Source organism: Mustela lutreola, chromosome 9 (genome assembly GCF_030435805.1).
Source record: "Mustela lutreola isolate mMusLut2 chromosome 9, mMusLut2.pri, whole genome shotgun sequence".
Classification (NCBI taxonomy): Eukaryota; Metazoa; Chordata; class Mammalia; order Carnivora; family Mustelidae; genus Mustela; species Mustela lutreola.
Window position 1 is genome coordinate 94,223,543 of NC_081298.1, and position 15,041 is coordinate 94,238,583.

The following is a 15,041-nucleotide window of genomic DNA, read 5'->3' on the forward strand; positions in this document are numbered from 1 at the left end:
CTACATCCTCCTTATGTTTGGACTAAGAGCCCTTTCGCAGTAAGGGCTGCTTTTCAAGCCACAGGAGGGCTCAGGCTGCCCAGACCAGCGCTCCCGTCGATGGAGAGGATACCCGTGTTAACTGGATCGGCGGGAAACCCAACCCAGTGGTTTGGGACTTTTCCAAGGGCTCCTTGCCTTGTGCAGCAGGTAGGCTTCCTCCCCCCAGTGGGCCTTTGCCTGCTCTAGTCCTCAGTCCCGTCCAGGGGGTGCGACGGCTGCCCTCCGGTTCGCCACTGCAGCTGCAATGTGTGAGAGGGGCAGAAGAACCAAAAAACCATGAGACAACACCGTGGCTTTTGAAACAGGTACATAGGCTCCCTTGTTTAATAGTAGTTAAGACAGAAAAATGTACAGGAGGGATCAACATGCTCTTTCCACAGGGGAGGCTCCCAAGAACCGCGAGGCCCGTCTGCATTGGTAGCTTTAGGAGTGAGTCTTCAAGAAAAAAAAAAAAAAAGTTCCCTTTAGAGTTAAAAATGGACTCTCCTAAATTTCCTCCATAAATGTGTAACTATTTGTGCAAAATAAAAACGCTATTTCCAACACATTAGTGAAAAGTAATTACGAACGCAAGCAAAGGAAAAGAAAAAGAAAAAAAAAAGAGGCAGTTGAAACAGCCAGGAGCAGAGTCCTGGGAGATAGGAGGCAACAGGCGGGGCGCTCCGTAGCAGGCTCCAGGGAGTGTGGAGAGGCTTTATGAGGGAGGTCATGGCCATTGCCGATCTTGGGGATAGGAGAGCCCTGGGTCTGGGGCTTGCTGAGCAGACCCTTGTCAGGTATGCGATGGAGCTAGGCTGGCTTTGAGGCCAAGAGACCATAGGCCTGGTATGCGATGAAAACAGTGGCAGCACTCCTTGGAAGCTGGACAATCCTTTTGTCCACAGGGATTCCGCTGGTACCAATTTCTACCCCCCAATCGCTTCAATCACAGTCCCAAGAGATTTCCTGTGAACGTCCAAACTATACGAGCTGCCTACACTATTACTGAAACCTATGAGGGTCCCAACCCAGAAGGTCCCTTTAGAAACATGGACCTGGTTTCCCCAAGAACTTGGCTAAGAGTCACGCTAACCCCAGGCTGTAGGCTTGTAGCCACTGCTGCTCTTGCTCTGCTACTGGGGCCTGCTGGGGCACTTCCATATCTCTGGGCACCCGAGGCCGGGTCTTAGGAGTCTGAAGGGCATGGCATGGCCCCATGTGCACAAGTCTTCTCAAGGCCTGGCCCAGCTAGAGGCCTGGAGATCAGACTCAAAAATCCGACTTCGCCAATTCAAACAACTTAGACATTGCCGGTCCCTGTTTTTTGACCTTCCCTTGCCCAACCAGAGTGTGTCTCTAGACACAACTCAGTAGCAGCACATTGGTTTCATCAGAGAAGACTGAAGACAGACCAAGAGGAAAGAGAGCCACCAAAGGGTCCTCCCCTAAGAGTCTTGAGCGGGCTAAGTGTTTTCTTTAGAGGAAGGTCGTGAATGAGGTGCAGAGGAAGCCCCATTCCGCTCCCCTGTCTGCTTTTCCTCTACAGCAGTCTTTCCAGGGTATAGGCTTGAGACTAGCTCAGCAATGATGACTCAGAGAAGACAAAATCTCTGACATGCTTAAGGTTCTCTCTGTCCCATGTCCCATGTCCCAAGATCCATCTGAAAGGATCTTGCTGCAGATGGGAGACTAGTGAAGGAGTCTGTGTTGGGCCCTTCTTAAGCAACAGGACTTTAGATTAGTGTGATCATTTCTTGCTCTTTCAGTCGAACCCAGGGCTTGGGTGATGGCATCTGGGATCTCATTCCCATGGCCCCCCACTTTCCCTTGCCTTTTGCAATTCTGGGTGGCAGCATTCATCCCTGACCCTCCTCCTGAGACCCTGGGCCAAGCACTGAGGCCTCAAGGTAAGCCTTAGAAAGCTTCTCTAGAGCGTCCATGCAGCCTGGCCTCTCCAGCTTTGAGGAAGGCTCATGTCTGTGGTGTGTAATCTCTTCCCCTTCGTTTGCAAGTTGGGAAGGGGTTCTGGGGGGATTGGGGTGGGGAATGAAAAAGGAAGCATTGCTCTCCCCAGAAGCAGCTAAGTAGCTGGCAAAGGTAGTGAAGAATTCTGTTTGATGAGTCTCTCCTCCCACTAATCCAAGCTGGAAATGCCTGTGTGGCTTATTTGTCATTGTTTGGTGGTGCACAATTACACGTTTGCCGGTAGCCACAGGAGCACCTTCCCAAAGAGTCTTAGAGTGCAGGTTCCTCGGGCTGACCTCACAGCAAAGCCCTTGCACCAGGTGTCGGGAGCCCATCTGCGACAGCGGACACAGACTCCCAGCTAGCTAGTTCAGGCTCCCTTGGCACACTCCAGAATATGCAAGATGGGATTATAGACAACCTTTCTTAGATGAGGCCAAAAGATGGCTATGGGGGTCTCAGGAGAGGACAAAAGACTTGGGCTTGAGTAAGAAGAGCTTCACATCAAGGATATGACTTAGTAACGGACCGCTGGGCCAAAGGCGACAAACTACTAGCCACGACTGGCCCCGTCTGCTTCATGGAGACAATGGTTCCATCCCAACAGGCATGCTGTCCAGCTGCGGCTGCTGCCACAGTACAGAGCTGATAATGTTTCTTGTAAAGATGGTGGCCAGAGAGCTGGTTTTCAATCACAAGGGGCACTCCCCAGTAACCTTCAGGTTTTACTGAAGGGTTAAGGAAGGTCCATTTTCAGGCTTCTAGAATCTGACCAAACCCAATGACACTACTGAAGGTCAAGTTTGAGACTCTCTGTGAAGATCTATGGAAGTAACTGCTGATCTCTGCTCTGAATCCAGTGCCTTGACCCTGAAAGAAGACGATGAGATGAACAGGGAAGGGACCGAGGCTCTGATTCCATTCACACTGGCTTTCAAGAGCTAATAAAACACTTCCTGGTGTGGAGCAACCTGCGGTTAGTCATGGGGTCCAATTATCACCACTGTATACTCAGCTCTATCTTGTCCTAGAAAAGTCAGCAATAAAAGCACTGGGTCAGATCTGGGTTGAAGAAATGGCCACTCTCAGGGGACTGGAGTGAAGCTGTCCTCTGGCCACACGCCATGCTTGTCCCCCTGCTGATGAACATTGGTGGACTGGGGAGATACAAACTTCCAGAACCGTGTGTGCTGGTCCTTCATGTGTGCTGGTCTTTCATACACTGAACAGTAACGTTTTCCAGGTCCTCTCCTTGCATCAGGAAGGACCAACCTCCCCTGCATGGTGAATGGGGTGCTGGGAACGAACAGGATATACTTTGTTATATTTTCGCCTACTCACCTTACCTCCCAGGACCAAGGACCCATTACGTCTGTGTCATTCCTGAGCCCCAGACCAAGGTTCTAGGGCAGCGATGAAACGTGGTTCATCGTCCTGGGACTGGTGACACCACCATCTCTAGGCCGCTACAGAGTACAGTATGACTTCCCTGGAGTCCCAGCCTAGCAACACCTCACGTACTTGCTTTTTCTTGTGCCTCTTTTACTATAGGGAAAGGTTACGCGAATACTGTACACAGGTTATTAAAAAAATACATTTGCTCTCTTTGAAGAAGAATGCACAAGGCAGGGCCAGCCGGGCCTGGGTCCCGGCCTCTGGGGCTGACGTGAGCAGCCTCTGCAGGCCTGAGGTTAACTTTCATGAGTGGTGGCTGCTGATGAGTCCCCGGAGCTGCTTGGCCACAGTGTCAATCAATTTCTGCTTGTCTCGCTCATTTTTCCGGAACTGTGCAAACATGTTGTTCTTGCGGCTGGTGTCCCTCATCCTAAACAGAGGAAGAAAGAAGGAGAACAAAATGTTTGAGGAGACAATGGTGGAAGGAGACCAGGCGGGAGGTGGGATGGCTCCATACATCTCCACCTCCGCCCAGACCTGAGAGTCCACAATATTTCCATTGTCAAGCCCCTACTTAACCTACTGTTCAGGAAGCTGTCCTGTGGCACCCACTGCCCTCCCAACCTCAGTCACCTCTGGAAGAGAGTCCAAAGCCAGCGATGGAGGGGCCAACCTCCTGATCACCCTCCTCCCCCCACTGCACCTCTTTCCTTCCCTTCTAGCTCCAGGTGTGCAGCTCCCATAGGAATCTTGGGTGTGCTGAAGCCCTGAGGGTCAACAGGCTCTTACAGAATATCTAGATCCAGGATCCACTTATCATCTCCTGAGCTCGTGAAATCCTGCTGCGACCTCAGAGCTGGTATTTGAAAGAGAAAGCAGGAACAAACTCTCAGCTAGTAATTCTAAGAGGAGATGAGTAACTGAAAGTCACTGTGTATTTCTAAACTTCACTGGCCAGTTGCTCTGTCCCATCCCTAACAAAACTAAGGGCCTGACCTATCTCTTTTGTCTCAGAGTGAGGATCCAGAGACGGCAAGGCGGTTGAGCACATCGTGAGAAGTAGAGCAGACAGACCATCCTTTCGCTTGTGGAGTCAGAACTTCAGCCAGGAGAAGCCCCTGAGAACCCGAGGGTTGTCCATACCCTCACACCTTTGACCTTCGCAGAGCTTTCTATTACCAGGTACCGCCAAAGCTCCAGAGATGGCATATTCCTAGAAGGCAAACCATGGGCAGTTCTGGCCAATGCTTGTGGCCAGATGGAAAGACCTAACCAGGAAGCATAGGTAAAGTCATGACCAGGTTATGGTGTCACAGAAAGGCCCAAGTCTGGATAAGCCATTGTGATAGAACATGGGAATGTGCTAATCCCTGCAGAGTCCACAACCTCTGACATCTGACCGTGACCTCTAGCCTCAGTCTCTGCACACTAGACCTCCAGCCCATTGCTAGTTCCGGTGTCAGAGAATTAAGAACACTGCCCAGACCAATTTCGCCCTGGGGTAGGCATAGGCGATCTTTACCACCATCCCCCAGGATCTGGGCTGGCTTTCTGGCTTCACAGCTCCCTGGGCTGTACGTAGACAGGTCCAAAGGAGGGGAAGGAACCTGATAAGCCTGGTAATCTATGGCCAGGCATACTTCCCAGGGGCCTTTGGCCAATCCTGGCCCCCCCCTTTTTTTTCCCCCTGTGTGGTGTTCTTTGTTCAGAGGGGCAGATGTGAGGCCAATGGGTTAAAGCTAGAGATGCCACAAGGGCAGTTATATTCATGAGGCTGGGAGATTCTGATGAGCACCAAAGCTGTGTGGTTGGGGCCAACACTGAGAGCCACCATGAGTTGTGACTTCTTTCACTGATCTAAGCTTATGGGTCTTCAGACTGGAATTATTCAAGTAAACTCAGAACACTGAGTATAAGGTACAACCACCCACCTGTACAGGACTGAGCTTGGAGGGGAGGAAGAAAAGGTGACAGAGGCTGGTTGAAAAGAGAGCACATGGTCCTCAGGCTCTGATGATTACTGTATTTGGTCCTTTATGCATGGACTGGACAATTATGTCTGTGGAACTGGCCTGGCTTTAGATTATTTATCCCAGAGAAGGATTCCATTTCCTTTGCTGAATATGCTATGAATCTAAAGAAAAACAATGCAAAACAAGGAAGGAAGAAAGGAAGGAAGGAAGCGGAAAAACACTCCCTACATGTATAGGGCGTTCATTTTAATGTCCTTTGTGATCATGAATTTCATGACTCCTTGAAGCTGCCCAGAGATGGGGAGCCAGAGTTGGCTTTCAGCTCTCATAAAAGAAGCTCTCCAATAAGGTAGGAGAAAGGGAAGAAGAAGGTAGTCCCTGAGCCTCAGAGGCTAGGAGTTCTCGGCAATTAAGGCCCAGAGTTGGGATTACTCCAAAGATAAACTCAAGTGCCTTGACGGCCGATGACAGCATGCTGGTTTGTGCCCTGGGAAGCACCCAAACCAAAGTGGGGGGCCCTCTTCCCCTCCCCTTCCATTCTGTAAGCCTGGGATCCGGATCTACTTTGGCTAGGGCCACCTCTCAATGACACAGGTGCCTCTTCTGTTTCCTGAATGTCCTCGGCATGTTGAAAAGGAGAGATAGTCAAGCTCTGGTGGTAGATCTGGCTGGGGCGAAAGCAGGAAAGGGTCAGGTAAAGGGGCTGATTCCTATGAGGCTGGGAAGTAGGGATTTGGGGGATCGGGGTTGCCTTTGGCCCTCCTGGGTTTGGGAGGAAGCTTTTAAACCCTGCTGATGGCTGGGGATAAGCACACGGCTTTGTTACTGTCAGGCCTCCAGAATCCATGGAGAGGCTGACTGTTCCAGCCCACTGCTGATCCACAGAAAGTGGAAGAGACAATGCCTCTTAGATCTAGAGCTTCTTAGGAACAGACAAGCAAAGGACTGTTGAGAGAAGGAAATGGAAGGGAATCCCACAGCCCATTTGGACACAGAGTGAATACAACATTAAACACCACCTGGAGGGCCCAAATGTCCCTCATTTCAGCTGGGATTAGCCCTTGCGTCTAATAAAAAGGTTTCTCCAGGAGACGTAGGTTCCAGAGCTTAATGCCATGGGCTTCACCACCAGGAGGTGGCGGAGAAGGGGAGACTGCTGAGCAGCTCCCTTCTGTCAGGGCTGAGTTTCAAGCTTCGCACTAGCAAAGAGTGTGGAGTGTGCCAGGAAGCTGAGTGGGAACAAGCTTTTCCCTGGCACCAATGGGGGAAAGAAAATCCCTGCCATCACCTCCAGCCCCATAGGGATTGGTATGCTAAGGGTCACTCTAAGGACCGAGGACAGAGGAAACAGCCAGCCAATTGGCACCAGACTAGTTTAGTAGATTAGTATGTCAGGGGGGAGAAAAGTCAGAAGGTAAGGCTTTAGTGTAGTTGTTAGTGTCAGTGAGGAAACCAGAAGGACTTGCCTCAAAGTGATGGAAAAGGCCCAAGTGAATAATATACTTACTCTCTAGATATCCTAGGGAGGAAGGTCATCAGGAGAGAGAATCATGGGAAACAAAGTTAAAATGGAAACATCAGTCTGTCTTGGTCTGGTGAAAGCTGCACCCTGGGCTCTTGGTTTCTTGGCTCCAAACACTTTCCTCTGCGTCCTGTTCTTGCTTACTTTCCTCTCCTCCCCTTCCCACTCTTCTAACTGCACAGTAGGGAGGACGTACCTTAGCCTTTCCTCTGCTTATGGCTGCACTCTGACCTCCTAGCTGCTGGTCCATCTACCCAAGTTCACATATGGTCACATATGTACTTGCTGTACTGCTTAGATGCGGGGTACTCTTCTAAGAAGCTTCAAAGAAGCTGGCACTTAACTAGTGTGATGACAATAAAAACCCTCCCTTTTACGTGGATCCTGGTCTCTGGCCTGCCAGCTCTCAACTAGGTTAGGAAAAGCCAGAGCTAGGCTGCATAACAGATTCCAGCATCTGGGTGGTGTACTGGTTAACCATGAGACGTTCTGGAGCTATCTAACCCAATCTCAGTGGGAGCACCTCTGCTGGCCAGTGACTGCCCAGAGCAAGAATGAGACACCGTGTCCAACAGCTTTCTTGGGACAGTCGGCACAACAAGGCTCGATCTAGCAGGGAGTTTGGGGGTGGGGGTGGGGGCTGAATGGGGATGGCGCTGCTGAAGGTTTCAGGCATTCCAGGAACTTCTCTGCTAGAAACCACAGAAGCCATCTTTCATGGGGCTCTTCTGCCCATTGTCACCAGATGATTGGGGCCAGTCTCACTCTGTTCACCAGGTGGCCTGAACCCAACCTTAAGGCATCTTCCTTTCTTCTGTCATCTTCAGCTAAAGAGATGTTGCCCCATTCAGCTCCAAGGGCTTGCCAGAGTCCACCTGACCCATACTTGGCCTCAGCTTCTTGGGGCTCAGGAGCTAAGAGGCTACAAGAGGAAGGCCATCTTGCCCAATCCAATAGCAGAGACTACGGGTAGCACTTACGGCAATTCCAAGAACAGGCCTCTCTGCTGTGTTTGGAAGGTATTGGCCAAGAGGAAATTATCCCTGACACTGATTCCCATGCCCTTTCCCCACCTCCCAACAGAGACCACCAGACTATGTACTCACTTCTCAAGCAGGGTCAGAGCTGTCACTGGGTTCACTCGCAAGTACTTGCAGTTGGGCTGACCATAGTCAGCAAGGTAGGTCGACCAGTCCCACTGGATGAAGAGATCCAAAAGCTGTAAAATATTGAAACCCCACCCCAGGGATTAATCAGACAAGACAAACCAGGACTTTAGAAAACCCCTAACATCCTCTACTACCAGCTAACGGTAAATCTGAAAAACAAAAATAAAAATGTAGTAAGAGAAAGAATGGCTGAAGATTGTTCATGCAACTACAGAAATCAGTGAGTCATCAGTAGAAGGCCGAGTCGTCTCGGCCATAAGCGTTGTGATCGTTGTGATGCTGCTAAGACTATAGGCCCAGCATTTAGCTCTCAGGGGCAGGCCTGAGACTGTCATAAAACTGGTCACTTATTCATTTAATAAATACTTGTCAAATGCCTCCCCTGTGCCAGGCACCACTCTAGAAGCTCAGAATTCAATAATGACCAAATGAAGATGGGTACAGTCTGTGGCACATACACACTGTACAAGCTTTGAGGTTAAAAGGTGTGGGTTCAAGAACCAGGGGGTGCCTGGGTGGCTCAATGGGTTAAAAGCCTCTCCTTTTGGCTCAAGTCATGATCCCAGGGTCCTGGGATTAAGCACTGCATCAAGCTCTCTGCTCAGCAGGGAGCCTGCTTCCCTTCCTCACTCTCTGCCTGCCTCTCTACCTACTTGTGATCTCTGTCTGTCATATAAATAAATAAAATCTTGGGAAAAAAAGAAAAAAAGAACCAGTTTCCTGACTTGCTGCATTGACTTTGCCCAAGTTGCTCAATGGACACCCTGAGATACACTGAGAAAATATATATCTTGGTCTCTGGCCCTCATTACCAGCAAACAAAATTACAAACCCTCATAATTTCCCAAGTAATAAGAATACTAGGAACATCTCTTGTCCTAATACTGGCCTATGACCCCTGTTCTTGAGATCTATCTCCTCAAAAGCGTGTGATTTCCTGGGTGGCAGGAGTGTCTTTTATTCTAATGAGGTGATCCTGGGTGGGATCCCGGATAAGGGTTGGAAAGATCAAGCCATGATTAGAAGCTTGGAATTTTCAGTCCTACCACCCATTCTCTTGAGAAGGGAGAAAAGCTGAAAATAGGGTTCACAATTCATCGTGCCTATGTGGTGACATTTTCATAAAATCCCTGAAGTACGGGGTTTGGAGAGCTTCCGGGTTGACGAACGCATGGAAATTTGGAGAGTGGTGTGCCTGGAGAGAGCACGGGAGCTCCTTCACGCCCTTTTCCCCAGACCTTGCCCCACGCATCTCTTCCACCTGGTTCCTGAGTTATGGCCTTTTCCAATAAACCTGTGATCTAGTAAGTAAGATGTTTCCTGACTTCTGGGAGCTGTTCCAGCAATTCAGCAAACCTGAGGAGGGGGGTCAGGGAACCTTCATCTGCAGCAGGTGGTCAGAAACCCAGGTGGATAGGCAGGTGGCTGGTGTCTCAACTGGGGGGAGGGTCTTGTGGAACTGAGCCCTTAACCTGTGTGAGCAGACACTGTCTGCATGTAAACAGTGTCAGAATTGAGTCAAATTGTAGGACATCTAGCTGGTGTCGCAGGGAACTGCTTGATGTGGGGAAAAATGTCCACGCATTTGGTGACCAGAAGTGTCAGAAATGAAATGTTTCATGTGGGTAATAAAGGAGACTTGGGGGAGAAACACAATAGGGAAGAACGGAGTTTTTCCCTACATAGAAAGCAAAGAACTGAGTTTTTCCTCTATACATCGACATATACACATGCCTCTAGTATGTAAACAGGACACGGAAACAACACAGAAACAGAGAACTAAAGAATGAACGGATCGCGTCGCATTACACGAGGCCATCTTTGTTGCATCTGTGTGGACACTGGCTGAATAGATGAAAACAAGAGCCACCGTAGGTCAGGACTCAAAAATGGGCTTAAGTCCATGCTGGAGGGCACAGAGCCTGGCACTGTCGGGAGTGTCTGAGAAGAATGCCATGGAGTTAGGAGTGCCAAGAACTAGATGGGTCTCAGAAGATAATGAGAGCACTCTGAGGGTAGACTGAGCTCTGAGTCTGGGGGAGAGCCTGACTTAAAAGAATTTTGTCAAAGGCTTTAGTTTCCCAGCTGGATTTAGCCTCAGGTTATCACTCTAACAAAATACTTGAAAACCATACCTGAGTAAAACTAATAAAGAAATCGATGCATTTCGAAGGCAGTTGTGACGAAAGGGAAACTGTTGCTGCCCTCTGTAAGCTTCCAGACGGGGTAAAGTCCCATTCTCACATTGCTGCATAGGGGGAGGGCCCCTAAGCAATCTTTTTGGTAATGAGATACATGTAAAGGCTTTTGGGACTCAAGACATGTCCCTGCTTCTCCCTTTCTAAGCGGTAACTGCTGACGGAGATGAGTGGGTGGCCATCTCTCTGTGCAGAACAAAGACCAGAGAGGCCTAGAGTCAAATCCAATGCCAGACCCTGGGCTCCAGGCACACCTTCCTCCCCTGTCTGTCTTCACTGTGCAGCTGGGCAAACAGGCACTGTGGGCCTTGCCCTGCTTGGCCAAGCCTCCTCTTCCAACCATTCTTTTAGAATAGTTGTTATAAACCTCCTCAGGCAGGACAGGAATTGGCTGACATGCTGAGCCTAAAACTGAGAAAAGCCCCTATCCCCTCAGCCAAGAAAGGGGCGTTACAGATGAGAGGAGACGGGGAGAGAGCAGACATGTCGGTTGGTCTAGGCTGGCCTGGCCCCAAAGGGCCGTCTCAGGCCTCTTTCAGGTCAGGCCTATTTTAGTTGGCAAGTAAAAGGCCTTCTACCACTTCCTTTCACTGCCCCCAAGGCCTCACAGAGCTCTGCTTGAGGAGAGAATTTTCCCTGACTTCCCATTCTCACCGTGGTGGTTCTGTGCTGTAGTGTCCAAAGACCACGTGAGACAGTTCTCTTTCCCTGTTCCTAAGAGTGCGAGAGACACTCGGGGTGTCCTTGGTTCTGTGCAGTCCTCCCACTACTGTGCTTTATAAACACAATTATGCCTTTCCCTCAAATCCCAGGAAAAAATTATGAAAAAAGATAGCATTCTTTTAATTAAAATTTCTTCTCGGAAAAAGGTGAAAAACCTGGGGGAGCCTGTTACTGTTTGCCCAGCAGGGAGTGAATAAAAAAAAAAAAAAAAAAGATGAATAACAAGTTGAATTGGAAGATTTGGAAAACCCAATTTCCTAAAAGTTATTCTAGGTATTTTCAGGTGTGCACCCACATGCGCACATTTGATGAAACTACCTTCTCTATTAACAATTCCTAATTTCTGTGATGGAATTAGGTGGTATGCGTATTTTCTGATTTATCGCAAAGAATGCCATGTCCTTCTGGCTGCTGACAACTGGGTAAATCACCAGTGGGGTGTGGAGGGAGGTTCATGATTTAGCTCCTTGGTTTTCTATTTTTATCTTCCTGCCCAAGTCTCTCAATGCCTAAAAGCTCTGGGATGATGAACTTAAAAACTTAATCCCATTCTGGGCACGAAAACTACACAGCTCTATTAAGCTCAACAAGTCCAAGCCTGTTGATCACAGTCTGGGTCTGTGTTGCTTTCCGTGGTCTCTACAGGGGCTGGTGCCCAGATCTTCTGGCTGCCCTTGAGAGAGATGGACATAGACTACTAGAGTCTGGGGAGCAATCAACCAAGTCAGCAGCATGGAGCATGGTTCCGCTGGATTCCACAGAACAGTGTTAGGAGGCCAGGAGACCCGCAGGCCAGCACTGGTCAACAGCACCGATTCTATACCGACTCGCAATGGTGAGTCCGCCTCTCCGAGCCTGGACCTCCACATACAATGGCCCTGTTATGGCTCAGTGAAGACTCTCGCAGGGATGCAAAACATTTGGTCACCACTAGTGAGCTCATTCTTCTTAATTTCTAAGATTTTTCATTTGGAACTAATTTCAAACTTATCCCAAGGTTGCAAGAATAAGCAGAGAATAAAGAACATCGTATGCCTTCCTCCCACACCCATCATCAACATTTCACACCATATGCTCCAGCCTTCGTGTGCTCTTTCTCTCTTTACACACATGGGCACACAAAAACTTCCTTTTCTGAGTCGCTTGAGAGGAACTTGAGTGTACCATGGCCCTCTATTCCGAAGTACTTCAGCATTCCCAAGTATCAGGGATATTCTCTTGCATAACCATAGTAGTTTCCAACTGCAGAGAATTTAATACTGACATGGTCCATATTCTAATTTTAGAAATTGAGCCAATAATGTCCTGTATATAGATTTTGGCTTGGGTTTTGCTCCAATATATCATATCGCTTAGGATGTGGTATTACATTTGTCTTCTGTTGAGTCTCCTTTAATCTGGACTATTTCCACAGCCTTTCTTATATTGACATTTATGAAGAATAGAGTCCCCTGCCACCTTTTTCTCCACTCAGTTTTGTTTTTTTCTAGTGCTTTCTCATACTTAGATTTAAGACCTGCCCTTCTGGCTGGAATTCTACCTCAGTGCTGCTGTGTACTCCTCAGAGGAACCCTGTCTGGAGGTGTACATGTTTATTTGTCTCTCCTTGGTGGTACTAATTTTGAGCACTCTGTCAAGATGTCGTCTGATCTCTCCCTGACAAGATTTTGTGTTTTCCTTTGCAACTAGTAAGCAACTGAAGACAGTTTAAGACCATGCGAATATACAGCTCCTGATTAAAATTTCCCCTCAGCTTTAGCGTCCATCGAAGATTCTCGTCGGCTTCAGCTTCACCGTCGTGGTTGCAAACAGATGGTATTCCAACTCCACTCTTCCTTGCACATTTATCACTTGTCACTCAGCATTTCTCCACCCATTAACTTACGTATTTATTTATGGCATGGACTCATCGGCTCCCATTTTCTCAATGGCTTATAGTCATTACTCTACCTAATTCATTATTTTGGTGCTCAAATTGTCCCTGATTTGACAAGTGGGAACCCCTTTGAGATGGAGCCTGTGTCCTTAAGCCCCATATACTTTCTGAGGTCATGCTTCCTTTCTGACATAATAAGGTGTTTCAGGCTTGTCTTGCATCGACCATGCCCCAGCCATTTCTCTGACGAGCTCTGATTTCTTTTAGTGGTAATGTTATAGAGACCAGAATTTGGGGGCTAGGTGTGGCCATTGCTCCTGGAGCGTCTTTGTTAATTGCTACTGGGGGACAAACCGTGGGAAGTTAAGCCCTTTCAGTGCACGGTGCTAGGAAACACATGCATGTAAACATACACATACATATGTGAGCACATGCACATACACGTGTTGTACATGGGTGTAAGCATGTACACATTCATGCTTTGGAAAGGACGAGTTTATAGCAACACCTCCAATTCTAATCATTCTCCCAGAGTTCTTTCTTGCCTTCCTCCATTCTGTATTTGCGTGTGCTTTCTTCCACAGCGGATAACCTGGCTCTCAAGAACATCATCTCAGTTACTAATTTGCTCAGGCCTAGAAAATATCTAAATAGGTTCGGAATTATTTGTATAGGCCACTACAGGAAAAAATGCACAATTTTTCCCTCCCAACTTAAGACTGAGTGTACAATCCAACACCATGTTTTTAAGTCACTTGGGCTCATTCTTAATTCTCCCTTCAGTGTAGTTATGGTATTCAGCTAAATAAATGGGTTCATTGGTGTCCACTTGCTTTTAGTTTTAGGCTCCTCCCTCCCATCCTTGTTAATTTTTTAAATATGCAGGACATTAACATGCTTCCAAAAGTCAACTCAGAGAAGCGTTGTTCCCTCCCTTGCAGTATCTCTTTTACCCCGATCCCTTCCATGGCTCACAGGTAACCAACTCCCTTGGTTTTGGATTTGTCCTCCTTATGCTTCTATTTGTGAAGAAAGGCAGAGGCACCCATGCTCTCTTATTTCTCTTTCTTTCTTTCATAGCAAGTAGCCCATTATATATGCACTTTAAGAACTCTTACCTCTTGATGTTCAGAAGTAGGTGGTAGATGGAGAAGAAAGGGGGGTCGGGGTGGAAGACTGAAGTTAAGATCACTTCCACAATCTTTATGATATGAACATCACCTTGCAACTTTTACCATATCCTCATGCTTTGTGTTCTTATTTACTTAACAATTTTTTTCTTATCGATTCACATTTGGATCTTAAGAAACATGTAAAAAGAACATCTGACGTCACTATCACAAATGGGAACCCACTCCTATTGCCATAAATGGAGGATATTCCAAATACTAGCACCACCAGGAGGTGTTGCCCCTGCCACAAAGACTAAAAGGGAATGGCTTAGGTCATGCTTTCACCTTTCATGGTACCTCTCGGTGTTATCTAAACCTGCATCGTGACTACCGGAATGCCTTCTGTACTTCCAGTATTCCATCCACCCTATGTTTTGGGTTTAGGCTGTGACTTTTAGCCAAGAGTTCAGGGAAGCCTGTGTGCCTGGAACAGAGTTAAGTGACCTCTGTGTACCAAGGAGCACTCAGGACAGAAGTTTATGAGAGACGATCAGTGTATGCACGACTTCTCTGTGCTAGGCTTGGTCAAGAAGGGCCAGCGTCAAGGGTCTGCGTTGGCTGGTAAGGCCTACCTAGCAAGCCTGGCTGGGCTGGGAAACTTGTTAACACAACCACAAGGGTAGTTCATTTTGCTCACAATCAGGTATCCTCATTAACGTTTCTCTGTAGTTGGCTTTTGGGGAGTTTTTACTTCTGCCTTAGAACACTGTTACAATTCCCGATTCTGCATGGGATGTCTTCTGATAGGATTTACAGAACCACACTTTTGGGCTGCACTATGCTTATTCTATTTATATTTAAGAGGATTTTCCCCTCCTTTTTAAAAAAAAAATAATTTTTTTAAGCAATCTCTATACCCAGCATGGGGCTCAAATTTACAATCCCAAGATCAAGAGTTGTATGCTCTCCTGACTGAGCCATACAGGTGCCCCTATAGTTCTTAAAAGTATAAAAATTATAACCTACTAACATTTAAAAAGTTCACATGAAGTAACCTCTTCTAACATTTATTCAAAGGATTTGAAAC

At 47.8% G+C, this 15,041-nt stretch overlaps 1 protein-coding gene across 2 annotated transcripts in view; it reads right to left on the reverse strand.

Moving 5' to 3' along the window:
* Positions 1–332: 332 nt before the first annotated feature.
* EXOC6B (exocyst complex component 6B) overlaps positions 333–15,041 on the reverse strand; it is a 620,807-nt gene continuing 606,098 nt past the window's right edge. For both annotated transcript variants that reach the window (XM_059188040.1, XM_059188039.1), the window contains 2 exons: positions 7,983–8,095; positions 333–3,811 (listed from right to left, as the gene is read on the reverse strand). In XM_059188040.1, the coding sequence (XP_059044023.1) occupies positions 3,685–3,811; positions 7,983–8,095 (240 nt within the window). In that variant the 3' untranslated portion in view covers positions 333–3,684. The remainder of the gene's footprint in view (positions 3,812–7,982; positions 8,096–15,041) is intronic.